Source organism: Pseudopodoces humilis, chromosome 1, assembly GCF_049639895.1.
Source record: "Pseudopodoces humilis isolate 2021_Gansu_Grassland_sample_001 chromosome 1, ASM4963989v1, whole genome shotgun sequence".
In the NCBI taxonomy this organism is placed as follows: domain Eukaryota; kingdom Metazoa; phylum Chordata; class Aves; order Passeriformes; family Paridae; genus Pseudopodoces; species Pseudopodoces humilis.
The window spans coordinates 95,159,909-95,185,850 of NC_142200.1; the positions used below are offsets into that span (position 1 = coordinate 95,159,909).

The window sequence follows — 25,942 nt, forward strand, 5'->3', positions numbered from 1 at the left end:
CCTCACCCGGATCTTCCTCCGCAGCGGGCGGGAGGGTCCGCCCTCCCCAGCGCTTCCGGCGGGGCCGGCTGCGGCTCCGCCATGGGCAAGAAGCACAAGAAGCACAAAGCCGAGAAGGCAGAATGGCGCTCGACCTCCGCCACCTCCTACAGCGGTAAGGGCACGGGGGGCCCTTTTGTAGCCGGGATGCGTCCGCCCCTTCCCCCGGCTGCCGGCGGGGCCCGGCGTCCCTGCGCGGGCTGGGGGCCTGGGCAGAGACCCTGCTCCGAGCGCCGGAGCTGCCGGCGGTGGGGGCGGCCCGAGGAACGCGGGGCGGGCCGTGGGGTGTGAGCCCGAGCGTCTCCCTGCTTCCCACGGCTGCTCCTGAGGGGATCCGGTCACTGCGGTGCTTGAGTGATGCTTAATTTCACCTTGCTCTGCAAGGACCTTGCGATGTTTTCAGGGGGGGCCCAGGAGCCGGTTTCTTATGTTTTGGGAGGTTTGTGGGACATCACAGCGTAAGACGTGCAGCACCACTGTATGTTAGCTTGGATTTGTTAGTCTTAGCTATTGTTTTTCTTTCCGAACGTATTGTGTATATTTTTGATGTGCAGCGAATTCTTATAAATAATAGTTCTAGGAGAAGCTTTGTAGCTGGGGTTGTTTAGCCTGGAGAAAGGGAGGCTCAGGGGAGAACTTACTGCTCTGCAGCTGCCTGAAAGGAGGGTGTAGCCAGGTGGGGATCTGTCTCTTCTCCCAGGCCACCAGTGACAGGACGAGAGGACATGGCCTCAAGCTGCACTAGGGGAACTTCGGGTTGGATATTGGGAAAGAATTTATTTACAAAAAGGATGATTATGTATTAGAATGAGCTGCCCAGGGCGGTGGTGGAGTTACTGTCCCTGGAGGTGCTTAGGAAAAGACTGAATGTGGCACTTAGTGCCATTGTCTAGTTGACATGGTAGTGTTTGGTCACAGATTGGACTCGATCTCAGCGGTCTTTTCTGACCTAGTTAAGACTGATTCTGTAATTGCTCTGTGCTATTAGCTCCCTGTGGATTTATTTTTATTTTTATTTTTTCTTTTAATTTAGATTATGTGGACAAGCCTCTGGAAAAACCCTTAAAGCTGGTTCTTAAGGTTGGAGGCAGTGAAGTCACTGAACTTTCTGGGTCAGGGCATGATTCTAGTTACTATGATGATAGATCAGATCATGAGCGAGAACGGCATAAAGAAAAGAAGAAAAAAAAGAAGAAAAAGTCAGAGAAGGATAAAGAAAAGCATCTAGATGATGAGGAAAGAAGAAAGAGGAAGGTAAGCTGTGTTATTTAGAATTCAGACACACCAGCCTTCATGCTTGCTTGTGAGGTCTAAAATCTGGTGCAGAACTTTGTTTGTTTAAATCACTTGCAAGAAGTTTATTGTTTTGGAGATAGCACTTCAGATGTGTGGAAAACCCTTGTGCGTCAGTTGGTGTACTGCCATTTAAAGTCATCTAAAACTGATGATTCTGTGAACATAGTAAAAGCTTCCTTCTTATAACTCTTTATTTTCCTTATTTATTTGTCTTGAATGAATGCTTCTGTTTTTCAGTAGGATGTTTTGTTTTTTAGCCGGGTCACAGACATGTTTTGCTACCATTTTATGGAGCGTTTCCAGCTTTTCAAATAAATTCAGGCTGCGTTTATCTTTTTGAGGTGTGCCAAGTTACTGGACACTGAAGTTGTTACTGTTGAGTACTGTGTTACTTGGTTGGCTCTTGGAATAACTTGTGTGCTAGGCTTTGTGGCTTTGTTAGGAGCAGGTAGTCACCTTACTTGTTGTGTTGAACGCTGGGGAGTTTAATCAAAAGCAGCAGTAAGACATTGACAGCACAGTTACTTATACAATTTAATTTTAATAGTATTTCTTTTGTGTAGTAATGGTTCTCTGACCTTTCTGCTTTTTTAATTCTTTCCTGTCATGTAGTTTTACTATTCTTATGTGACAGTTTTTTTGGTGCTACTTTGCCTGTGTTTTTGGCTAGCAGCTATCAATTCCAAGCAATACAAGCCTAACAAAAAATTAACTGGAAGTGACAGATCTCATAGGATCATTCAGAAGTTCTTGAATACAGCACAGATAGTGCACAATTTTCTTAGTACAGATGTTTCAGGCTGCGACTCGAAATGTAGCAAAACTAGCTGTCCTGCATACAAGATTTTGCAGTATCAGTTGCCTTTACTGAGTTGTGGGGTGGGGGTTGTTTGGATATTTTTTCCCAGAACTTCATTATTAATACATTCAAAATAAGCAAACGGATAGCTAAATAACAAAACCATAGTCTAAGGAAGGTTGATGAAAGCATGCTTTTCTATGCAAATGTGGATTAATAATTGCAGGATTTCAAGAGTGGCTTAGGTGTGCCTTCGCTTTGAAATCCAGAAAGAGATCATTAATTGGCATCACTGTTTCTTATGATTCTTTTATTGGCTGAGTTGTCACGTGTTTTGCTCATTTCTGTTTAATGTGACAAACAACAAAAATACATTGATGAGAGCGGAGCCACAGATTGATCATTACTCAATAGTAAATGAACTTTCTTTGCTCTCTGGTGTAGCTTATTATCATGAAGTTTTACATATAAACAGCTTCAGAATTTGTCTTTTCAATAAACATGCAGGAACGATAGAACAATACTGTATTAAATAGAAGGTAGCAAATGATGAACAGTTCAGTTTTAATTGGAGAAGAAAATTGAAAAAGTAAAAGTGAAAATATATGCAGTAATGTTTAAACTATATTATGACTTGGGCATTGAATGAATATTCCAAATTAAAAGCATCACTGTTTCTTATATTTTGATGTGTGGGATTGCACATTCCAAGTACGTCCCTCTAAAATACTTCTCTGTGCTGTCCTAGGAAGAGAAGAAGAGGAAAAGGGAGAAGGAGCAGTGTGACACTGAAGGAGAAGCTGATGACTTTGATCCTGGGAAAAAGGTGGAGGTTGAGCCTCCTCCAGATCGTCCTATCAGAGCATGCAGAACTCAGCCAGGTGAGCAGTGTGAAAGTTTAAATGATTTTGGTTCTTTTTAAAAGCACACAAAACAAAGCTTTTTTTTTTGAAGGTACCAAAACGTAAAATTTTCATGAAGATTTACTGAAATGCAAGGACTTTACTTTTTCCAACATTCAGAACTTTCTGCTATCTGAAAAGTCAATATTCCTCTTGGTGCTTCCATGTTTTAGTAGGTTTGTTTTCAGGTGACTGATGTTGCCATCTGTCTCTGGCTTCTGTTCCTTGGCAGAATAAACTTCATTATAAAAGCTCCTCTAATTCCCTCTCCTTAGTATTTACACAACAGTCATCAGAATGTCTGAAATTAAGTTTCACTTAGTTCAAGGGCAAAAACTCTTGTGGAGACTTCTTAGGTGTTGTTTTGATCTTTTTCTTTGTTTTCTAATCTATATGGAGTTTTAGTATCTCTGTTCTCATGGAAAGGAAGTTGTGATGTATATCACAACTGTAAACACCACACACCACTCGTTTTTAATTTACAATTCTTTAATTCTTATCAGCAGCCAAAATATTTGTCAGTTGTGTGTGGCAACTTCTGCATGTTTAATCCTTTCAGATTTTGGCAGTCTTTTTCTACCTGTAGCTGTTGCTTGTTAATTAAAACTCAGCATTACTCAGTGGAAACCTTTACTTTAGAGAATGTTCAATTACATCAAGATCTTAGTTACACATAAGCCTGAAAATGGATGGTATCTTTAGGAATTTTGTGAGTCTTGTCTTTGGAATACTGTCTTTTGACTGGTCAAGTAATCCCAAGGAATTTTATAACTGTGACCACACATTAAATTGAGGAATGGTGGCCATAGGTGTCAAAGTAACTGAAATTTTCAGGTCAGAGTTTTATGTCTCTAGGTAGTCAGGAGCCTTAAAAACTGACAAGATAAAAACTATTCCTGTATTACTCTCTTTTCATCTGGTTGTAAAATGGTATTGGAGAGCATATAAATTACCTGACCCATTCTGGTTAAGAAAGGAAATATGTTTCCTCTGTTGTGATGGAGAGTTGGATTTTCAATCCTTGATGCTTCTTGGATGTTTCAAACTTCACTAAAGCCAGTCTTTCTGAAGCAACAGGTAGTAAACACGTAGTGTCTCTTGTGTGATCTGTACAGGAAGTGAAATTGTAATTATTATTTTTCTTGCCAGCAAATCTGCATCTGTTTGTCACTCTGTGATTGAAAGGTTTAGAGAATTGCATGGGTTTTATGATGAAGAAACCATTAAAATTGCACAGCAAACTTCTTGTAAGAATGTGGATTTCCCAACTGCAGTATTTGAGCAACCAGGTTTCACTTTTTCTGCAAAAATGTATAACGTAATTATTTTAATCTTATTAATATATATTCTTAGAGCTACTAAACTTAGCACTACATCTGACTTAATGGGTACAAGGTTTTGATATGATAAAAAAGCTCAGGAAATAAAAAAAGAAGAAATAGGTACTGTGTGGTTGGAAATCTGATGTACTTCTGCTTTGAAATTCATGACACATTCAGCTTCAGATCAGTACAAACTGTACTTGTAGTAAGATTTTTCTCTCTGGTACTTATATTTTTAAATAAACAAATATACACATATGCTGTTTCATTGCACTTATCTGTGTTTTCATCTCAAAATGCAGCTGAAAATGAGAGCACACCGATCCAGCAATTACTGGAACACTTCCTTCGCCAGCTTCAAAGGTAGTAAACGTTATTGCTGTGTTGGCCATGTCTGATGCATATTTATATTTGTTACTTGGCAACATCTTACCCTGGTTTTCTGTTTGAAAGTAGTGCCTAGAAACTGACTGCAATCTATTTGTTAACTTTTGCAACCATGTCAGACCTGGTAGTTTTTAAAGATAAGTTGAGGAAAATTATTACCAACTTTGCAATTCTAGCATTGGGCAGGGAAATAAGTGTTTTGAGCAGAGGATACATTGCTATTATAAATATATTAAATATTAATGACTTAGTTTAGGTATTAAAAGCCAGTTATAACTCTACAATATTTTAAAATATAACTGTTTTAGTTAAATTTTGTTTTATTCAGTGTCCAATATCAGATACAAAGCAAATTTAGACCTGGTTACTTGATAATCTTCTGAATTTGGAGAGACTTTTTATTTTATTGTTTTCTTAAACCTGCACCTCATGTTCATAAAAAAACATTCCTTTTTTATTTTGTAGCAATAAGCTAAATTTGGAACTAATTTTAAAAAATTAAACATTGTATTTATTTTTGAGGACCTTATGAACAGAGGCATTTTTTACCTCAATGGAGCCAAAAGACTGAGTTGGACTGTAGAGACATAGGAAGCATACAAGCATTAATTAAGAAATACAAGGACTAGCTTGAATTGATCATTTGCTCATTGAATTGAATTGAAAGATATTTTTAATGGAAAATTTCAATAATTGCTTTTTGAATAGAAGTACATATGTGAAATCAAAATGCTCTCCTTTATCAGGAAATTTTTCAAACATGCATCTGTTCTATGAGAATGTTTCTAGTGTTTTTTTGTTTTTTTAAGTAGTACTGTTGTCATTAATGTGATACAAAAGCAAGGATCATTTTGTTTGCTTCTGTAAATCTAAATGTATTGTTTTTATTTTTAGGAAAGATCCTCATGGGTTTTTTGCTTTTCCAGTCACGGATGCCATTGCTCCTGGATATTCCATGATAATAAAACACCCTATGGATTTTGGTACGATGAAGGAAAAAATTGCAGCCAATGAATACAAATCAGTCACTGAATTCAAGGTGAATTAATAAAGGTTTAGATATTTCACAACTAGTAAGAAACTGAAGATTGTTTTTAACTGTAGAAGCCTTTCTTTCATTAATTAATGCTCATTTTTTTCAGAACTAAGCACTTTTGTATATTAAGTGTTTTACAAATAATCTGTCAGAGTCTACTACAGTCTTCTATAAATTACTATGGAAAGCAAGAACATCCAAAGTTCTGTGGAATTTATGCTGCTAAACTTCAATAGGAGTAAGACTATCACAAAGACTTAAGCCATTGAGCTCTTTTTTTGGTCCTTTTTCTTTTTTTATTCTAGACTTTGTTAGATTGATTTAAACGTAATTTGGACCTGTCTGCAAGAAACCTGTGGATATACTGAAGCATTTTGTATATGAGTCAATAACAACTACTTATTTTTTATCTTTAGTTATCCTGTTTTCCATAGAACTTCATTTGAAATTGTCTTCTGTCAGAAACTTAAATGGCAAGTTTATTTGCAACTTAACTTTGGTATTATGTGTATTGTTATTGCTGTAATAATTTATTAGCTCCATCATGGTTTTACAGACAGTGCAGTAAAAAATGTTTTCACAGTATTACTAGCTCCTAAAGGAGAGGAGTTTTCCTTAAATGATTCATGAAGGTCATGAATTATTAGCAGCCTTTGGAATTGCTTTTTCCTAGACTGATGTTGATATGACGGTAGCCATGGCAAGACAACATTGGCTTGTTTCTCAGGGTTAATCTCTTTTTTTGAAAGGTCCAACAAGGTGAGCAAAGAATGGTTTACATTTCTTACAGATGCTTTGCCAAAGATTATTATTCTGTTTTGTTAAATATGCTATAGAGATGTATAGGAAATAGTGAAAAAGGATTCATGATAGCATTGCCATCAGGAGTGCCTTCAGGTCTCCAAATTCTGTCATGCTGGATTGTGTTATTCAACAGCTTAAAAGGGAATTTTGGGTGGGAGCTCTGTGACTGTTAAGTTACAGGCAAGGTTGCAGTATTGAAACAGGTGGATAGAAACCTAAAAAAAAAAAGAAAATTGCAGTATATTTTAGACTGACTTTTTTTTTTTTTCCAAGGACTTAGTTTCTACTGGTAGTTGGAGGAGTAATAAAAGTTTGCCAAAAGTCTGCCCATGTTATAGTGAAAAAGGAATTGGACTCCCTTTCTAGATACATGAGGTTACACAGAACTACAAAGCCATAAACTTAATACAGAAATGAATTTTGCAGATTTTTAACCTCTGAAACAAGGTCTGCTTAAAAGGTACCTGTCTAATATAACTAGCTGAGGCTAGTCACAAGACAATAAATAATCTAAGAGTAGAGTCTGCAAGAACTCTCTCCTGCGTTTAGAAGAGGAGCAATTGCTGCAGCAAACTCATTCATTTCACTTCAGAAGAAAAGGGTCTACTTCAAAGTGGGCAAGCAAAAGACTGGCTTTTTCTGCAGCACTTAAAGGGCTATCACTAGAAGTGTAGTTTACATGCACTTCTTTGTCTGCCCAGTTTGCCTCCTCTATGTCATCTTCTTAATTTCTGTCTTTGTGAAAGTCTTGATAATTGGAGGCAGAGGTATTAAATGCTGTAAAAAGTTACCTTGGTGCTTGGTCCAATTTTTGGTCCTTTTGGTTAAGGAGACGATGTTATTTCTGGCATTTAGGAAAGAGTGTGTTTTTTATAACCAAAAGCCAGTTCCAAAAGAAATTGAGCAGAATGTAGAAGGTGAGGAGAAGAGGCTCAAACCTTTGCAATTCTGCTTTCGGCTTGCATTCATGAGCCTGCTGCTAGAATATTACTGTGTTCTTCAGAGAGCTGCCAAGATGGAGTGGTATCTTCCAGTCATTTAACAAAGGACTTGAAATGTTTACAGTTCTTTTGTTTTATATTTTACAGGCAGATTTTAAACTGATGTGTGATAATGCAATGACTTACAACAGACCAGATACTGTTTACTACAAGCTAGCCAAGAAGATACTGCACACAGGCTTTAAGATGATGAGCAAAGTAAGAGACCTATTAAAAACAAAAAGCGGAAACTTTGGGGGTTTTTATGTTACCATACTTAAAAGGAACAAAGTAACAATGGTAAATGTTTCATCAATCTGTGATGAATTATAGCAGTGCCAGTTAGTGCTGCTATATTTCAGGGTTTGATGGCATTCTTGTTATAAACCAGTAATTTTTACTTATTTCTTAACCTTATTTGTACCACTGAAGTCTGTAAGAGCTTCTTTTAGTGGAAGCAGTTAAGATCTACATATATCAAACTCTACTGTAAAATCTTACTTCTGGCAGACACTTCGAAAACAAGATGTCATTTAAGTTTTATTTCTGCATAAACCAGAAAGCACTACTTTTTTAAAGGTGCTGGATGTAGAGGAGTTTGCAGAGGTGTCACAAATATTTTTACTCAAATACAGTTGTTGGCTTGTCAAATGAAGGTTTATTTGCGAGCTGCTGTGTGTGTCTGTGTGTGTGTGTGTGTGTGTGTGCATGTGTTACCATGATGGTAAGTTTTGTGTAAAATAGTTGTTTTTGCATATGCAGTTTGTTTGTTTGTTTGTTTCTCTCTTGATAGTTGGGCTGCAGAAATTCTGATGCCATGCTACCATGACCAAATCATGTTGCATCGCCATTGGAAACGAGACATTAAGAACAAAATAAGGCCATGGCCATTCCCATCCCATCCCATCCCATTATCATAGCATCTTGGCTATGAGGGAAAGGTTAAGTCCCTGCCGCTCTGTCCTTTCTGATTCTAGGAACGGCTGTTAGCTTTGAAGCGCAGCATGTCGTTTATGCAGGACATGGATTTTTCTCAGCAGGCAGCTCTTTTGGGTGATGAAGATACAGCAGTTGAAGAACCTGTTCCTGAAGTTGTTCCTGTACAAGCAGAGACTACCAAGAAATCCAAAAAGCAAAATAAAGAAGTTATTAGGTAAAGGTCTTAATGGGCATGCTTACTGGCTTGGTGCAGCTTTTGTAGTATTACATAGCAGCAAAAAGCTGAGGAAAAAAACTCAGCATTTTCTTTGAGGTCCATAGGATAAATGGACAGTTTTATTGTATTTTTCTTACAGAACTTGTTTAATAACCTAGTGATTCCTAACTTGAGGCAAACAATTCAAAAGGTCACTGCATATTCTTTCAAACAATTGAAATTAATATCTATTGAGATATTTTCATTCTTCTTTATGTCTGTATTAAATAATGAATGGTTTCTTCCCATAATGGTTTAGAATGTTATTTTATATTGGATATAGCTACAAATAGCTTTTGCATTTTGTCCCTTTTTTTCCTTTCCTAAAGTAGTCTCATCTAAATGTAAGAGGTTCTTTCCAGGAGGTCAAAGTGGCCCCAGATCAGTGAGTGATTTTATTTAACTTAAACCGTGTCTGGCAGGTTATGAAGGTACAGGACATTATTTCTGGAGCATATGATAGCATCTCTCCAGTGAAATCTTATTAAGCTCCTTGGTAAAATACATGGGTATTACATTGCTAGTGCAGTTGTAATCCTCTAGCTAATAGGTACCCCCATGTCCCAAATTCATATTTTTATAGCTAAAATCTAATGCTAGTAATTTTTTTTTTTTGAGTCTGATTTTAGTCAATTTATTTTATGAGATTTTAGCAGAAACCATGACACACAAGCAACTTAGGTTGTTCAGTGTTCTTGCATAGGCATCCAAAGGTAGACTGTGAATTTAAATTATAGAGCATTGTATCAAGTGGAATTTTCTGGAAAAAATACTGCAACAGAGCATCACTAGTCGTGTTGTAAATAATCTGATCATGTAGATATGTTCTGCAGTTTGTGTGTTTTTTTTTAAATCTTCAAAGTTAAAAAAGTGAAATATACCTTGTTACATGTTTTTAAAAAGTGAACTTTAGAATTCTCATCAGCCACTTTTCATTTTTTGCACTTTCAGCATTTTTGTAATCCTTAATGCTGACAGAAGAAGTAGTATTCTAACTTAGGGTTTTTTGAAATAGAAGACTGCAACATGTATCTTTAAAAATAATTTTTAAACAGTAATTATCTGTGGTGGAAGCTATTCTAATGATAACATATAGAAACTAACCTGTTGCTGTATCAGAGAATTAAGAAAGTATAATTTGTTCTTTGTTTAATGGACTGTGGATAGAAATCAACTGAAAGCACCTCTTTGTAAAGAAGTCTTCAGGAGAAGGTGCTTTGGTTTTTGGTTGTATTTTTTTTAGAAGACACCATAATTTGTGTGGTGTCCAGCATTAATTCTTGCATAAACTCTACCACAGGAGTAACTTCGTTCTTTGTCACAGAGCAAGAAATTGAGACTGCCAAACTATACAGTGTGGCTCTGTCTTTAATATCTACCTTATCATACAGTTCAGATAGTTAAAAATTACCTTTAATTTTATCCTAGTACCAGTTTCTCAGCAATCAGTTGTGGTACAAATCTACTTTTCTGCTCTTCTCAATATTTATATAACTTTAGTAGTTGGAATGAATTTTTTTTTTCTAATTAATGTGGATTTTTAAATACTTGTATTTTTGCATTTGTAGGATTGATACTGTGTTTTTTGGTGAACAGTAAGACCTTTAGAGGGGAAAACAAAACCTAATAGCAGATATTTTTGCCTTCATATTTCATGGCTACAGACAGAGAAGGAGTTGAATGTTTGCAAAGTGTTAAAGCAGCTTAGACCTCTATATGGAGGAAGAAGTGACTTGATCACTTGGACATCCTAATGTTTAAATAGTTTTTGAAAACTTTGTTTAGGATGTTGCAATCTTCTGAACATTCTCTCAAAATTCTTGTCCTTTAATTATTCTGTCGTGTGTGATAGAAAAAGTGCCAGTTGTTGAGGAGTTTACTGCTGTGTACACCCTTTCTGAAAGTTTCAATGACACAAAGTAGTATAACACATTTGTCTCATAATAGTATGATCCTGTGATCTTTTTATTGTCTTTAATAGCAAAACTTACTTGTGTATCGGATCTGAAACTCTATACAGAGAGAAATTCTTAGCTAAGCAAATGGAAGAAGATAACCCAGGAGAGAGAAATGGATTTGGTGTGAGGAGATGCTCTACCCAGTACCTAAGGTGTTTGGCCCTAGTGTCTAATGTCCATATAATGCCCTGAAATACTTTGATGTACAACATTTATTTTATATATATAAAATATAATGAAGACTGCCATATTCTATGATATCTTCACACTTCTCGTTATGATACTACCTTTTTCTGATTTTATGTGATAGCCATGTTCCTGTTCCATCCTTGGGTATGCTTATTTTCTATGATTTTATTGGTTTAGAACTTTAATGAAAAGGGACCTACTGAAAGATAAATGTTAAATTCTGTAGTTTCAATTACAAGCAATTGTGTGATTCAGATTAGGAATGCTAATTGCCAATACTAAAAAACATAGGAATTAAAGGACTCCGTGTTAGACTGGGACTTGTAGCCTACTTCTGTAAGCAGCTGTATGATTTAATCATCATAAATGCAGCCTGTTGGGTTTTTTTCTCTGATAAGCAACAGTTTCTATCCCTCATTACATAATTCTTTTCCTGCATCTTCCTTTTGGGAATTTTTGAAAATAGCATATTCATGCATGTGTGAGACTAAGGATGCATACAGCATTCACCTTGTATTAATGCCAGTTTTACTCCCAATCTCTGTTTTGTACTTCATTTTATACTTCATCTTCATCAAGGTACAGAAACAATTAAATTTTTGAAGTTAAGTAGTTTGGTAGTTTGCAGCTTCTGCTGCAAAACTTCATAATGTGATGATAATTCCACTTAAATGCTGAAGTAGACTGACACTGGGAGAACAGTGGGACTGATTGTTCTATTAAGCAAAGCCAGAATTCAGCCCTTTGTTTAGTTTTAGCTTTTAATTTCTACAGCTCCTCTTCTTCTCTTTTTTAGCTGCATTTTTGAGCCTGAGGGGAATGCATGCAGCCTGACAGACAGCACTGCTGAAGAACATGTCCTGGCACTAGTGGAACATGCAGCAGATGAAGCTCGGGATAGGATCAATCGATATCTACCCAACAGCAAGGTCTACTGCACGTGGCAGTTTGCAGTTCCAGTTTGTGCCTGTCTGCTGAATGCTTTGTTTCACCTGAGGAAACAGGCTTTACTGTTAGGCTTTCTGAGACTGGAACATGTGGGATGTGTGTTTGTCGAATACCACAGAACAGATACTGCTGTTGTCTATCATTTAGTTTCTACTGAAAGCCACTGTAGGAGGATCCTAAGTGGATCTCAGCTTCTATTGAACATCTGTGGAAATTCACTTGCAGGAAACCGTAAAATGTTACTCAATCTTGAATTTCAGCCCTTAGCATTGAAAGTGATTAAAATAACATTACACACACAAATACTGTTACAACCTCAGAAAAAGCAAACTATGGCATAGGTTGAAGGGCTATTAGAATTTCCCTCTCTTACCCCCCCCCAGTAATTAACATATCTGTAGTGTTAAATTACTGTTTTTAGTAAGGAGAGTCTGTAAACTCTTGTAGTTTTGTATTTACAAGTAGTAGCTGTCAGCTGTAGCATGAATATCAAATACAAGGATCTTTTATTGATTAGGTTTAGATAGCAAGTTTGACAGTCCTGAATGCGATTCTGATGTTCCATGTATTTGGGTTTTGTGCTCTTCCAAGGGTTAGAAGGGTTAGAAGCTTGGTGGTGCTGTTGGTGCAGTTTTCTCTTAAAGATCAGTTTTTTAACTGGGCTTTTTAGCTCTGTGATGATGGTGATGGATTCTTTCATTTCCTTTTGCTAGGATTGGAGTGAATGCTCCAGGCATTCGCTCCACATCTGTACTGAGACACGTTTACTTTCTTTCCCTTGCCTTTTATGGACAATTATTCCCACCTTTGCTCCCATTTCTCATCTGTCACTCTAGTGGCCACTGCAGTTGAGAAAAGAATCAGGATGTGTCCACATCCTGAATTTTCCACCTCTTTAAAAACTATTGCAAAAGAAACTTTACTTAGAAGCAGACGTGGTGTTATGTTTTCAAGCTAAATGTCCATTTCTTGGGCAGTGGTCCTGATCATGGTGTCAGTTTAGGCTCAACTGAATTATTAAGTAAAACTGCGAAGAATAGTGGGTGAAGCTGCAATGTATTTCTTTCAAGCATCTCTGACCTCTGTTTTTACTGTATGCCAATATTAGATTTGGCCTCCTGTATGGAGAGAGTTTTAAACTTTTTCAGATGGAGAGGGATAAAAAACAAAATAGCAGAGATTTGTTATTGATTTCCTTGGAAGTACTTACTAATATTTTTGTAGGAAGAGAACAGTTTTCATTTTCTCTTTATACTGAGAGGTTACAGTGGTTTTTTTTTTCTCAATTGATGTATAGTCGGTTGTTGCCTTCTGGGACTGCAGGATCATGTCCAGGGAAGCTACAGTTGCCAGTGGGACATGGGACTCCAACAAGACGGGCTTTGCCTCCCTGGGTGGGGGGCACCTCAGTTTAGGTTTCTGTCTGACATTAGCTTTGCTTGTTGCATCAGATCTGGCTCGGACTGTACAGATCCTGGTGTGCTTTGTTGACTTTCACATCTGCCTTTAGCATTGTGCTTGTCTGCCTCAATAGGTCTGTCACAGCACTTCTTCCTCTTGAAGAAATCAGCAGTGTGTTCATAAAAGTAATTCTAAGTAGAGAAAGTTGTGGGTGCGACATGAGAACAAGCAGTTCAATCTACATTTGAAAATAAACAGTGACTTTGTGAATAGGACTTACAGTTCTGCTTTTAAAAGGAACATATGTTCTAGACTTCGCAGTCAGAAAGGCTGGCTCCATGCTAATGATAATGGAATTGTGTTTGTCTTGGGTGAGAACTTTAGATCTGATTTAGAAAGATGAATAAGGTGTTGTATATATGATTTATGAACTTCTGCTTCTAAGTCTTCTGTTCTGAAACACTTGCTAAGTGGTGTTAAATAGTTGTGACCCAAGGTTCTCTGTATGAAAAAGGGAATACCAAAGTGCAGTATCTCAATACAGCTAAAACTGCTTTTTAAAGTTTCCTGTAAATGGGCAACTCCTTCTTTGAGTGTGAACAGTTTTGAATGATTCCTTCTGTATCTTTCTGGTTCTATTCACAGATTGGTTATCTGAAAAAAAATGGAGATGGAACTTTATTATTTAGTGTAGTAAATTCATCTGATCCAGAAGCAGAAGGTAAAAGCCGTACTCTTTAAAGCAAACATTTCTAGTCTTGCATGTTCTAACACATTTGGAAGTATTAATTGTAGATACAGATCCTGTGTAATATAGATAAGTTTTAAAATTGTTTTTAATTTTTAAACATTTTTTATTATTTTCATTAATTATTTCCCAAACCATTTCCTCAAACACCACAGAGGTGTTTCTGTTTGCCTTCCTTTTTTTCACTCTTTCAGATGCTTTATTTTGCTGATGCTAACAGTGAGAAGATAAAATAATATGTCCTTATAAGCACTTAAACATTGCTACAGCTTTATAATGAGCTTGGAAGACAAGCTTTTACTGCATGTACACTGTAGTGTTAATATCTAATGAAAAAAGGTGAATGAAAATCCTGCAATCCTATGTAAATGTGCAGTGCATGGATGCAAATTGAGAATGATCTTTTACCTCTTTTTTACCTAATTTAAATCATTAGCTAAATTTCTGTTTTAAATTTATGGGGTTTTACTCAATTTTTTTAGTTTCTTAATCTTCTGGTGTTTTTTTGTTCTGTTGCTGTTATGCTATTTATACTGTTTTATGTTTTTCCTTTGCTTTAATTTCAAGCTCAAGATGCACATGTATTGAAAATTTCTAATGAATGAAATGCCGTAATGTTTTGGTGCTGGGTGTCATGTTGATTTAGCACTTCCTTCTCTAGCACATTTTGAGATTAGAATTTTTTCACAGCTTTCCTCTTGTTTCACTGATGAATATATGAATGCTTTTGACTAATCACATTGAGAGATGCAAGCCTGCTAAATTATTTGTCATTTGGAAGTGAATTTTTCTGAAATGAAATTGAGCATTTTGGCTGCTACTATGCCTATTAACTATTTCTGAGAAAAAAAAAAATAGAAATGATTTAATGCCTCTAAAACTATGCCACTGAAAATTTACAGAGTGATGGTAATGGATTTCTATGAACAAGCAACCATTTAGTCAACATAAGAGACTGCTTTTATCATTTCAGTGATACCTGGATCTTGAAAGTTTGTGAATCAGCTGCTAAAATAATTACAGGTGCTGCTGTATACTTTAAAAGTGAAATAACTTAAATAAGCCATAGATCTTGTGAATATGGCATGGAAGCATATTTATGGCTTGAAATTTAAAGGGAGCACCTGAATTACAGTACCTACCATTAATGTATATTTTAAAAGACATTTAGTCTTTATGTTAATTACAGCTCTAAAATAGCAAATTCTAATTATTTGTCACAAATTGTAAGCATGAAATGCTTTTCTAATCCTTCTTTTAAATCAAATTATTAGAGGAAGAAACTCACCCAGTGGATCTGAGTTCACTGTCAAGCAAATTATTACCTGGCTTTACTACACTGGGCTTCAAAGATGAGCGAAGAAATAAAGGTAAATACCAAAGACCATGTTTTAACTTTGTGTTTATTAAATGTTCAGGCAATTACTTGATATTAAATAATACCAATTTATACCTGTCTCCATATGAAAGATTGCTTGGTTATGTTTATAACATATAATGATTCCGTTAGTAGCAGAATGCAGTTTTTATTAAATTGAATTTTTTTCTTATTAAACATAATTTAAGTAGCACTTTATGGATTAATATTTTACCTTGGTATTATAGCCACACTAGAAGATTTCAAATAATGGTTGTCCATTTCTTCTGGGGGAAATAGTTTTGCCATAGTAATTGCACTTAGTTGAAAAACAGCTTCCAGTAATTTGCATTTTTGCAACATATGACCAAGATTTTGCAGACTGGATTTTTTTTCCTGGTATTATTGACAGTTTTTAATAGTTTCTACTCTGCTGTCCAGAAACTGACTGGCAACCAACAATAAAATAGATGGACACAAAATGTAGAAATATAAAAGGGAATGTGGCCATGAACCTTTTTCTTCTTGGCGTGGGGTGGATAACTTAGTTCTTGATTTTTCAGTAGTATGTTTGTTTATATGTTAAAATAGTTGTGCTGATTCTAGAATTGGGAAGTGTCCTTGAGATACTGGTCTTGCTTCCAGTTGGAGGAGAAAATACATGGCACTTTCTGTGTCTGTTTTAGAAAACACAATCTCTTTTTTCCCCCAAGTGATCTTTGACACTTGTGCTAATCATTTGTTGTGTCTTTTACCTGTGCAGTAACCTTTCTTACCAGTGCCAATACAGCACCTTCCTTGCAAAACAACTCTATATTTCATGATTTGAAACCAGATGAGATGGAGCTCCTATACTCAGCATATGGTGATGAAACTGGGATCCAGTGTGCCTTAAGGTAAGGGCTTCCTTATTAGGAAGGCTAACTTCTCATAACAATTTTTTGCAAAGTAATTTAAACTAGAGCTCAACTAAGAGCCTCCAAATCCTGATTTTTTTTCTAGGACTTATTTTTTTAAAACATCACTATAAAATTTGAAGTTAACTTTCATACTTGGTTTTTATTTTGTTTGTTTAGTTTTTGTTTGCTTGCTTTTGGATTTTTGGCGGTGGTGAAAGTTTTGGGGGGGCTTTTCCATTTGTCCTTTTAAGCTATTCTATTTTATTGCAAGGTTGTTATATAGATCTTGTTATTAGGGTCTTCAACCACAGCATGTTATAGATTGCCATGGATTTGGTGTTTTGCTTTAAACCCAGCTGTAAATAATTTTAAAAGGCAAGTAATATATTTCAGTGGCTTTAAAACAATGATGTTTTTCAAGAGGTTTCAGAAGAGTTAAAGCTACTTGAAAAGAAAAATACCACTTATCATTAAATTGTTGATCTTGGAGGGAAAGAAATAATATCAAGCTTTTTATTGCTTGTGTTTTGTTTTTTACCCCACTAACATGCCATCAATGGTAGTTGGACCTTGTGAAAGACAAGTTGCAAATCTACGTTACTATTAAAAATAAAAGAAAAATCCCTATGTCCTGACAGCCTTAATTGCTTTTCTGAAGAAGCATAAAAGAGTTAAAGAAAAAAGAAAATGTAGGTGTAGTGCAGTGTATTTGGGAAAACATATTTTAAGTTTAAGTAGTTTTTACAAAAGTAAATGTTTTCTGTAATGCTTATCTCCATTCCTGCTAGCTTACAAGAATTCGTGAAGGATGCTGGAAGTTACAGCAAGAAAATAGTTGATGATCTTCTGGACCAGATCACTAGTGGTGACCATTCCAAAACCATTTATCAGCTAAAGCAGGTGTGTCCTGGGTGCACTGAAGTGTCATAAATTCATCAGAATAAGAATGAACATACTGGCTTTTTTATACTGTGTGAGATGCTTTGTTTTCCACTGTCAGTTTAAGTAGTGCAAGCTTAGTTCAAGCAACTATAAACCAAATTAGAGACTGAATTAATCAAGAAAGGAGGAATCCTTTTCTCTGGCTTGGTCAGTTCTCCAGTGTGGCTCATTATGTGACTGCAAGAAAGGAGGAGGCAGGAGATGCAGCATAGCAGGGACCAACCAACTGGATGGAGGTTGGGCAGCCTCATCACTCAATGTCATGACTTACATACAGACTTCTGAGTTTATTGCAATGCTTTTGTTCAGGTTTTGAGTTTTTTCTTAATTGAAAAAATGTGTTTCGCATGGAAGGATTAATTATTTGGAACATGGAAGTAAAGTTTAAAAACAGATTAATTATCACTGTACCACGTGTCTGTTAGCCCCCAGTGCTACCTTCTACATTCATGTAGTGCATCTACAGGGAAAGGTTTTAACTTATTTACAAAAGCACTTTCCTGATGAGATTCATACTAATATTGGAGAAGAGAGTTTTCTCAGAAATGAGTATGATTCTAGTGAGAAAGCTTGCATTCCCAAGACAGAATAAGCTAAAAAAATCGCAAAATCTCTGAAGATAAATTTCATGTTATCTTCACTTTGAAAACCACTCTTAGTTTGCAATAATTGCTGTTTAAAATGCTGACACTGAAAAAATGAAGAATAAAGAAAGGGAGGCAGGGTGGGAAGATGGGAAGTACTTAGGCTTCCTGATGTGGTGGAAATGAGATTATGCTACATCTTTGCAGACTTAGAAGCGTAAGGTGATGTTTATGAAATAAGGGTGGGTGGTGGTTGGATATAAGGAGACAATAGAATGGAAAACACCAATGGTCCTTTAGAATTTTCTGGGTGTTTTTTCCCTAGGGGAAAAGATGGTGCATGTAACAGGAACAAATGTAAAGGATTAGTTCAAGAAAAACCCAATATTTTGAATACTCTTCCACATATATAAATATGTGTATGTAACATAGTCAACTTAGCTTTAAAATAAAATGTGGCTTTGCCTTTTACCACGTTTTTCTATGAATGTCGTTCCAGGTGAGAATTTCTGAAGACCTCTCAAATGGTCAATGGCTATTTACTATTTGAAAATGCTGTTCAGTTGTGACATACATGGATATACATTGATTTTACACAATTAAGTGTGTTTCAGTGATTATATACATGGTGTTTTAATGCTTGAGCATTTTGTACTGCTGCGTTTGAGTAAGAATTAGTATCTCTGAAGGTACAACCTTGAATGATTTGTGAGAAGTTACTGAAGTAATGACAAAGATACTGCATTTGAATATAAAGTTTGTGAGCAGAGGAAATAGTGTAAGGGGACTCAAAGATTAGTTAAAATGCATAATACTAAAATATTTAACAACAACTGTTGCATTCTATTTGCATTACAGATGTGTGAAAAAGTTGGCTGTCTTTTGCCTCCTTTTGTGTGTTGTTTGAATATACTTGAAATGGTGTAAGAAAGACATCTTTCTCATGTGTTGAATGTAAGCAGTTACTGGTATTCTTTCTTTCCAGAGGCGAAACATCTCAGTAAAACCACTGGAAGAAGTTAAAGTAAGTTATGCTAATATTCAGTCTGTTTATTTGGGGATTTTTAATGGGGAAAGTGTTTTGGCATTTAAAGTAGAGAAAGTTAGGTTCTCTGAGCTTGCAACATTCAATTTTTTTTATTTTATTTAATATCCCTCTGTTCTGTATAGTAATACAGAAAAGATTGGTAAGTGGAGTATATGAGAAAGGAGAAGCTTTAGGTTATTCCTAGAGAGGCTGTCCTGGTTAGTTCCGAATTGTTGGCATAACTGTCCATGATTGCCCTAGAGAAGAGCATCTTTTTGAGAAGGTTCTACTCAAACATCACAGAATGTGGCAGGTTTCTGTGATGGCCCAGGACCTCACTGTGGAAAACCACTAAATTGCACAAACATTCTCAGGGAACCTTCTTACTAAGTATATTCTATGAAATGCTAAGATCTAAAGTATTTCTTTGTTCTTTAGGTTCTGCCAGTTCTTATAAAAGAAGAACACAAGTTGCGTAATACCTGTCTGGATTCTTCCAAACAGATTATGGTAAGATGGTTGGGGGATAGGGGAGGAAAACAGCAGGAAAAATAACATAAACAAAAACATAGTATTGAGACATTACTTTGTTTCAGTCCACAATCTGAGGTAGAATATGAAAATTACATTTTCTAGAATAAGGTTGCAGTACTGAAGATGAATACTCTGATATTCAGTCTGTTTTTGTTTGTGGCTTTATTGTTCTTCAGCTTATTTCAGCATGCATAGCTAAGTCTCAGTGGCAGAAAGATCCCATAGGAATCTGAAAAAGATACTTGATCTGAAGATTGATATTTGAGGTTTGGCCTGCTGTAAAATTGGAAGAACCTCATTAATATTAATCAGTTTTACCACATCCATTGAAAATGTCTATTACAAAGTATGGGTAAATAATGCATATCTTATGTTTTTACAGCTACAAATCAAATCTTTCTTTTAAGTGGTACTGGCTTTATCTTGCAAGTTATTTGTGACAACAGAAGATGTACACTGCATTCCATGGCAATTCACATAAAAATTATATGGATCACATTATATCAACTGAAAAAAAGATAAATCATAATTTTATAAATATTCCTTATGTTTCGTGGAAAGGTGTAGATTTCTGTAGAATGTGACTGGTTAAGTTATTTCATTTAAGTGCTAGGTTTCATTTTCATATTTCTAAAAGATAATATCTGGTTGTGTGTTTACCTGAGTGTCTCATTTCTCCTGCTGGATCAGGCATCCTTAGAGATTTCCCTTAGAATGGGTTTTGAAGCTTAGTGACTCTGATTTCTTCCTTTCTGCTATTACACTAGCAATATTGCAATGGGTGTGGAAAGAAAAGAGAATTGGAGACTGCAGGCTGTATTTCATTTTCCAAATGTATAGGAAAAATACTAGAAAGGCCAGTTCCAGCTGATACTGTGGAGAAGGTGGCCAACTGTACAAAAAATTTCAGTAAATCCAATGTTCACATATGGAGAAGATGAGGGATGCTGGTAATACTTCCAGCTGCTGGGGTTCTGCCATGAGACACGGATGAGTTGAATGTGTAATTGAGTTTCAGCAGTCCTGAATTGTGAGATAAAAGCCTTGGCCATTCATGTGACTGGTCTGTCCAGGAACCATTTTGAGCTGTCTCTCAATTTTAGGTTAGCCAAGATGGTCAGGGATGCTCTAGTTTCAGGTGTTAAATTAAGGCTTCTGAGAGAATGGGTCTGTGCCTTAAACTTTGTAAAGTTAACATGACAGCTTGTTACTCTTGCTAATCTTTCTGTTTGTTGTATTTTAATAGGTTGGAGAATCTGCTGGAGACAGTAACACTTCTGACTTGGACTTCCTCTCTATGAAGCCATATTCAGATGTATCTCTCGATATTTCTATGTTAAGTTCATTAGGTAAGTAACTAAATATACAAGACATCAGTTATGGCTTAGTTGTACCATTTAGACTAAACAAGAGCTGGATTTTCTAAGAATAAAAAGTGTTTGAAAACTAGTAGTAAGTGTACATCTGACAGAGGTAAAAGTCTAGGGCTTATAAATGAAACCTTGCTGGTTTTCCTTCGAGATATGCATGTGTTATCCAAGCTAACTTTTCCTGTTAACTGAAGAAAACAGTATTTGCACCTCACTATTTTGATAGCTTTGCTTGTATTTATTGTGTTCACAGTAACATAGATTTTAAGAATCAGTGTGAAGCTTTCACTCAGAAATATGATGTCTTTTAAAATAACTTGGGAATTAGGTACCTAAGTATGTGAATCCTGATCATTGTGCCGCTCGAAATATCCCAGAGCAGAAATTGGAAGAAACTTTTGGTGCTGGTATCTTCAGTGGTGTAAAAGAATTTGGATGCTGTTTCAAATACATGCCTTTGATAGTTATCCTTTTAATACCACAAGAATTACTGCTGCCATTTCTGCAGGCAGCTGAGCTGGACAAATGTCTTCAGAAATGTTATCCAAGCAAACAACTTGCTTATGTTTTAAAGTACTTTTAATTCTGAATGTGAAAGAGGTCAAGCTATCAATTATAAAACACAACCAAACTAATCAAAGGCTTAAAGGAAAAAAAGATTTCTACAAATTTCTCACATGGGTGCAGTTTATGTTGTCTCACTCTAATTTTATTGCAATTCAATAAAAAATTAATAAATATCCATTTTATAGATAATGTTTAGACATATCAGTCTTACTTTGAATTTCATGCCCCAATGAAAGCTACTTACATTTTCTTCTTTGGCCTTTCTGTAAATAATCATACTGCTAGATTAGTTGGCTTCAAGAGAGAGCTTATGACATTACTTCTTTTCATAATTCTTGCAAAATTAACATCTCAGAAAGAGAAGGGAAGGAGTTTATCTTCTTGTTTAAAGTTGAGGGAATTTTTTTTTAGGTCTTTGTATGAAATAGTACCATATTTTGGCATATGTGTCCAACGGCACATATGTCCAGTTCTTTGCAGTTTCACAGTTTAATTTGGCTTACTGCAAAATCAGTGTAGCTGGAGAAGATACTGTTCTTGGAACTTTCTGTGATGGGGATATCTTTGCCTCCATACATTTAATGTTCTGTTTTAATTGTATTTTGAGTTAGATATCTAAGTGATCTTGCTGGCTCTCTTTTACCACAAACTAAATGTGTTATTTACCGGGAGGATGGTGAGGCACTGGCACAGGTTGTCCAGGGATGTTGTGGGTTCCCCATCCCTGTGCTCAAGATCAGGTTGGATTGGGCTTTGAGCAACCTGGACTGGTGAAAGCTATCTCTGCCCATGGCAGGGGAGTTGGAACAAGATGGCCTTTAAGGTCCCTTCCAATCCAGGCCAGTCTGTCCATGTCTGGCATTTAACAGCTAGGGGAGACAAATTAAGCTCTTACAGCTGTTCAAATACTGGGAGTCAGTTCAGTTTCAGCCATTTCCATGTGGCATTTCCTTCATCTTCCAATACTGCCCAGGTCTGCAGTTGTTGCTTTTCAGAAGTGCAAGGGAAAATGCAAGATTGAGGTAATTTGTGTGTAGACAATGCTTGTGTTAACTAAGTTTAGAACTTTTTTTATAGTGACTTGGTAATTCATGGGTCAGTGTACATGTGCTAATTATGGGTTTTGGTTGTTGGCTCTTAGGAAAAGTGAAGAAGGAGCTTGATCATGATGATAACCATCTACATCTGGATGAAACAACTAAACTGCTTCAGGACCTTCATGAAGCTCAGGCTGACAGAGTGGGATCCCGGCCATCATCCAATTTGAGCTCCCTTTCCAATACCTCTGAAAGAGACCAACATCATCTTGGTAAAGTTAGCTGTGTCACAGAAGTTGCAGTACTTGTGCTCTATTTGAAATTGGTTTAAACTTACATTGTAATTTACATAAATCTTTGTGGGAAACTACTCTGATAAAGCAGTGTGCTGACTGATCATGTTTTAATTTTTAAATGTGCCTCCTGGCAGGGGTAACTAACAAGACATACTTTTGACCTCCAGAACTAAGACCACTAGTTGTAATTTCCTATTTTTTGATTAGATGTGATTGAAGTAATTGAAGTATTGGCGGAGTAAATTGACAACTCACTGTAAAATTCCCATAAGCACTTTGCATTTGATGCCCTTAGTTACATTAAAGAGTATATAATGATTATTTTACTTCAGTATAGTTGTGTGCAGCAAGTAACAAGTGGGATTCTACTAGAGCTTTTCATTGTCAACTGTAAAATTCAGTGGTAAGATGGGATGATAGTATAACATACTGCTTAAGAACTTGGTGCCATTTCTGAGAAGGCAGAAGATGTTGGATGGATGATACTTAGTTGCATTTTGTATAATTATTCAACTCAGAGTAATAGCATAATAATTACTTTTCCAAAAATTATCTAAATTACTAAGAGTCTTGTGATTTCTTTTTCATAATCTCCTGTTTAAATATCATTTGGATGTCTTATTTTAAAAGTCTAAAAGGAACATGTGAAATAACCGTGCTGTTTATATGTATAAATATTGTTAATTTTTATTCTGTACTTCTAAAGTTTTGATTTTTTTTTTCCAATGTTCCACAGGAAGCCCCTCTCATCTGAGTGTTGGAGAACAGCAAGACATGGTTCATGATCCCTATGAATTTCTTCAGTCTCCAGAAACCTCAAATGCTACTAGTAACTAATCTGACATGTACTATATTTATTTTGTATTTTAATTGTATTATGTTTTTATAAAGTTTTTGTCTATGACAGAAACTGCATTTTTGTCCTCTTTTCTATGAGGATTGCTGTATAATATCATGTATACAGGATTAAACAAGCAAACATATAAAAAAACCCGATCCCCAAACTAATTAGTGCGTAATGTCATTAGCATTGTATCGAGAGCTGCTTTCATTTTGTTTGTTAAGGGAGAGTGTTATCAACTGGTGTGTGAATCTTGACTGAAAAACTGCAAATGTGTTAGAAAAATCTGTATTTTACAGACACTGAAAAGTGATAATTTTCCCAGAATCATGGCAGCACTCATTAAATGCTTGCAGTACAATTATCAACTAGTTGTGTAGATAATTGTTCTGTTATCTACTGTTCAGGTTAAGACAAGAGTATCTCCAAAGAGGAAAAAAGAACTGCATGAATTTGGATCATAGTTATATTTTCCATCTCCTAATGCTAATAATCTATAGAAATGGTTTTTAAACATTTCCCCATATTCTTAAATCTTTTTTTAATCACTGTAGAGAGCACCTAATTTGAGAGTAACAGTGCTTGGTGGTTCCAGTAAAGTGCTCATTTACAAAACTTCTACCCTGGATTTAAAAAAGATGAATGTTTTTGTGATCCCTTGTATCTTGAAACAGAAAGCAAAGATAATACTTGTATTTTTTAATATGATGTGTATATCTCATAGGATGGAAAACCTGGATAAGGTGTGCTTTTCAATAATTTCAAAATAAAACTTTTATAATACATCAGTACTGAAACTGAGGGGTTTTGTACTATTGCTATGTGCAAGCAGACAGTTATGAATTTACGTTATTTTGTAAATATTAATAAAAGTAGAAAAGCAGTTTTGATGTATAGCAAATCTGTTGTTCTTGCCACAGAAAAGTTTGCTTCCTTATACTAAGTCTGAAATACTTTTGGGTTGAATTCATGTGCTGCTTCAAAAGATGAATTTCATCATGCTGCATGAAGCTGTAAACAAAAACATCTGTCTGTTTTTAGGAGCCATCAGGGAAGTCAGATAACTGCTAGTAAAGTCTTGATAAAGTCTAAGTAGGAAGATTGTTTCATTCCAAGCAGGAGTCCTGAAGAAAGCACATGGTGAGGTTTTTCTGTCTGGGAGTTGTTAGAAATGTGTGTCGCAGTGTGCTTGGGCTCCACTGCTGCTCCTGCATTCTGACTCATGATGACTGTGACTTCTTGGAAGTGACATGGATGATCTGCTGCACTGTGACAGAGTTGTTGGCATGGACCCACAGCCTTGTGTCGGCCTGCAGCTTCCCAAAACAATTTCATTTGAAAAGTGTCTTTAAAACTAATGTGCTTTTGATCTCTAGTAAAGTATGATTTCTCATACAGTAGATATAAATTGATTGGTGTTATAGACTCTAAATTATAGTTGCAGTTGGTGAGGAAATCTTTATTGGAACACTTGCTGTTGAATTGCCTGCCTTAGCTCTTGAATAAAATTCCACAGGAGAATGTTTAAAATACCCCTCTAGAGGAATGTGCTGGTTTGTTTTGGTTTTTGTTTGAACTAAGCAGTGTTTACTACTGAAAACTGAAATAATATGCAGTATCTTATTTGATACCTTCACCTTGGATTTCAGGCAGAATGCATTCAAACTCTGTGAAATTCTGCACATCAGCCCTTATGGGCTCTGTGAGCTGGGTTGTATAAAAGGCTGGATGTTGTTTGCATCATTAGTGTACCAGAGAGCACTTTGTGCCTGAGGAAGGTTTGCTTATTTATTCAGCCTCTCTGGCCCCTAAGCAATATCAGTTATGCACAGCAATCTCTGACTGCTGTTCTATGGGTGCTGGACAATCCCTTCACTAGGCCTACTGCCTGCATTTCCCAGGGGAAAAAATGTTTCTAGGGCAAAACTTCTTCTCAGAAGCAAATAGAAATGTTTTTGCTGTGGTGCCTTTTCGTAAGTGGCAGACATTGACTTGTAACCTGTGTGCTGAATGTACTGAGACACGTGATGGGGCTCGCTAAATGCCACAAGAAAAGCTTTCATTTTTCTTTGAGAAATCTCATTCTCCTAAATTTTATGGAAAGATTGGACTCTTGAGTTTGCAGCCTCTGGTAAAAAAATGCTAAAATTTTAAAGTAAGTGGTTGAAGTAATGTCTTTAAGTCACTTGTTTGTCACAATGTATTTTTACTGATTCTCGAGCTGAAAGAGAATCTCTTGCTCCTCTTCCTTGTTGGTGTATGTGCCTATGGTTGTACCAGATGTATGCAGACTGTTGCATTTTCCAAATTATTCTGGTTTATTTGAAAAAAAGCCTTAAGAAGAAATTTGCTGGTCCTTTCCTTATTTGAAGGGTAAAAATTCCGTAAGCCAAACCTTATTTGCTCTTGTGTCTGCAGGTTTTAGGTTCATATACACAGAAAAGCTTTGAACTAACCAGTAAAGGCCTCTAATCTTATGGTCTT

At 36.1% G+C, this 25,942-nt stretch overlaps 1 protein-coding gene across 4 annotated transcripts; it reads left to right on the plus strand.

The window, feature by feature from the left end:
- Nucleotides 1-23: 23 nt before the first annotated feature.
- BRD9 (bromodomain containing 9) lies at nucleotides 24-24,998 on the plus strand. Of its 4 annotated transcripts, none has more exons than XM_005525228.2 (17): nucleotides 24-154; nucleotides 1,073-1,293; nucleotides 2,883-3,015; nucleotides 4,661-4,721; nucleotides 5,640-5,784; nucleotides 7,674-7,784; nucleotides 8,543-8,718; nucleotides 11,704-11,836; nucleotides 13,902-13,977; nucleotides 15,279-15,374; nucleotides 16,125-16,257; nucleotides 17,049-17,160; nucleotides 18,772-18,810; nucleotides 19,252-19,323; nucleotides 20,594-20,696; nucleotides 22,426-22,593; nucleotides 23,354-24,998. In XM_005525228.2, the coding sequence occupies exons 1-17, from the start codon at nucleotides 82-84 to the stop codon at nucleotides 23,452-23,454; spliced, it is 1,953 nt and encodes a 650-aa protein (XP_005525285.1). In that variant the 5' UTR covers nucleotides 24-81; the 3' UTR covers nucleotides 23,455-24,998. The 4 variants fall into 4 exon arrangements, with proteins under 4 accessions (XP_005525285.1, XP_087908529.1, XP_014110034.1 ...); XM_088052403.1 differs by having other exon boundaries at nucleotides 8,603-8,718; XM_014254559.2 differs by having other exon boundaries at nucleotides 8,606-8,718.
- Nucleotides 24,999-25,942: the final 944 nt, after the last annotated feature.

What these genes read in the sequence shown, in the direction of transcription:
- BRD9 (XM_005525228.2), top strand. Translation starts at nt 82, where the DNA reads ATGGGCAAGAAGCACAAGAAGCACAAAGCCGAGAAGGCAGAATGGCGC. An exon ending in AGGAAAGAAGAAAGAGGAAG is followed by an intron (nt 1,294 to 2,882) that starts GTAAGCTGTGTT and finishes GTGCTGTCCTAG; the next exon opens with GAAGAGAAGAAGAGGAAAAG. An exon ending in AGATGAGCGAAGAAATAAAG is followed by an intron (nt 15,375 to 16,124) that starts GTAAATACCAAA and finishes TTACCTGTGCAG; the next exon opens with TAACCTTTCTTACCAGTGCC.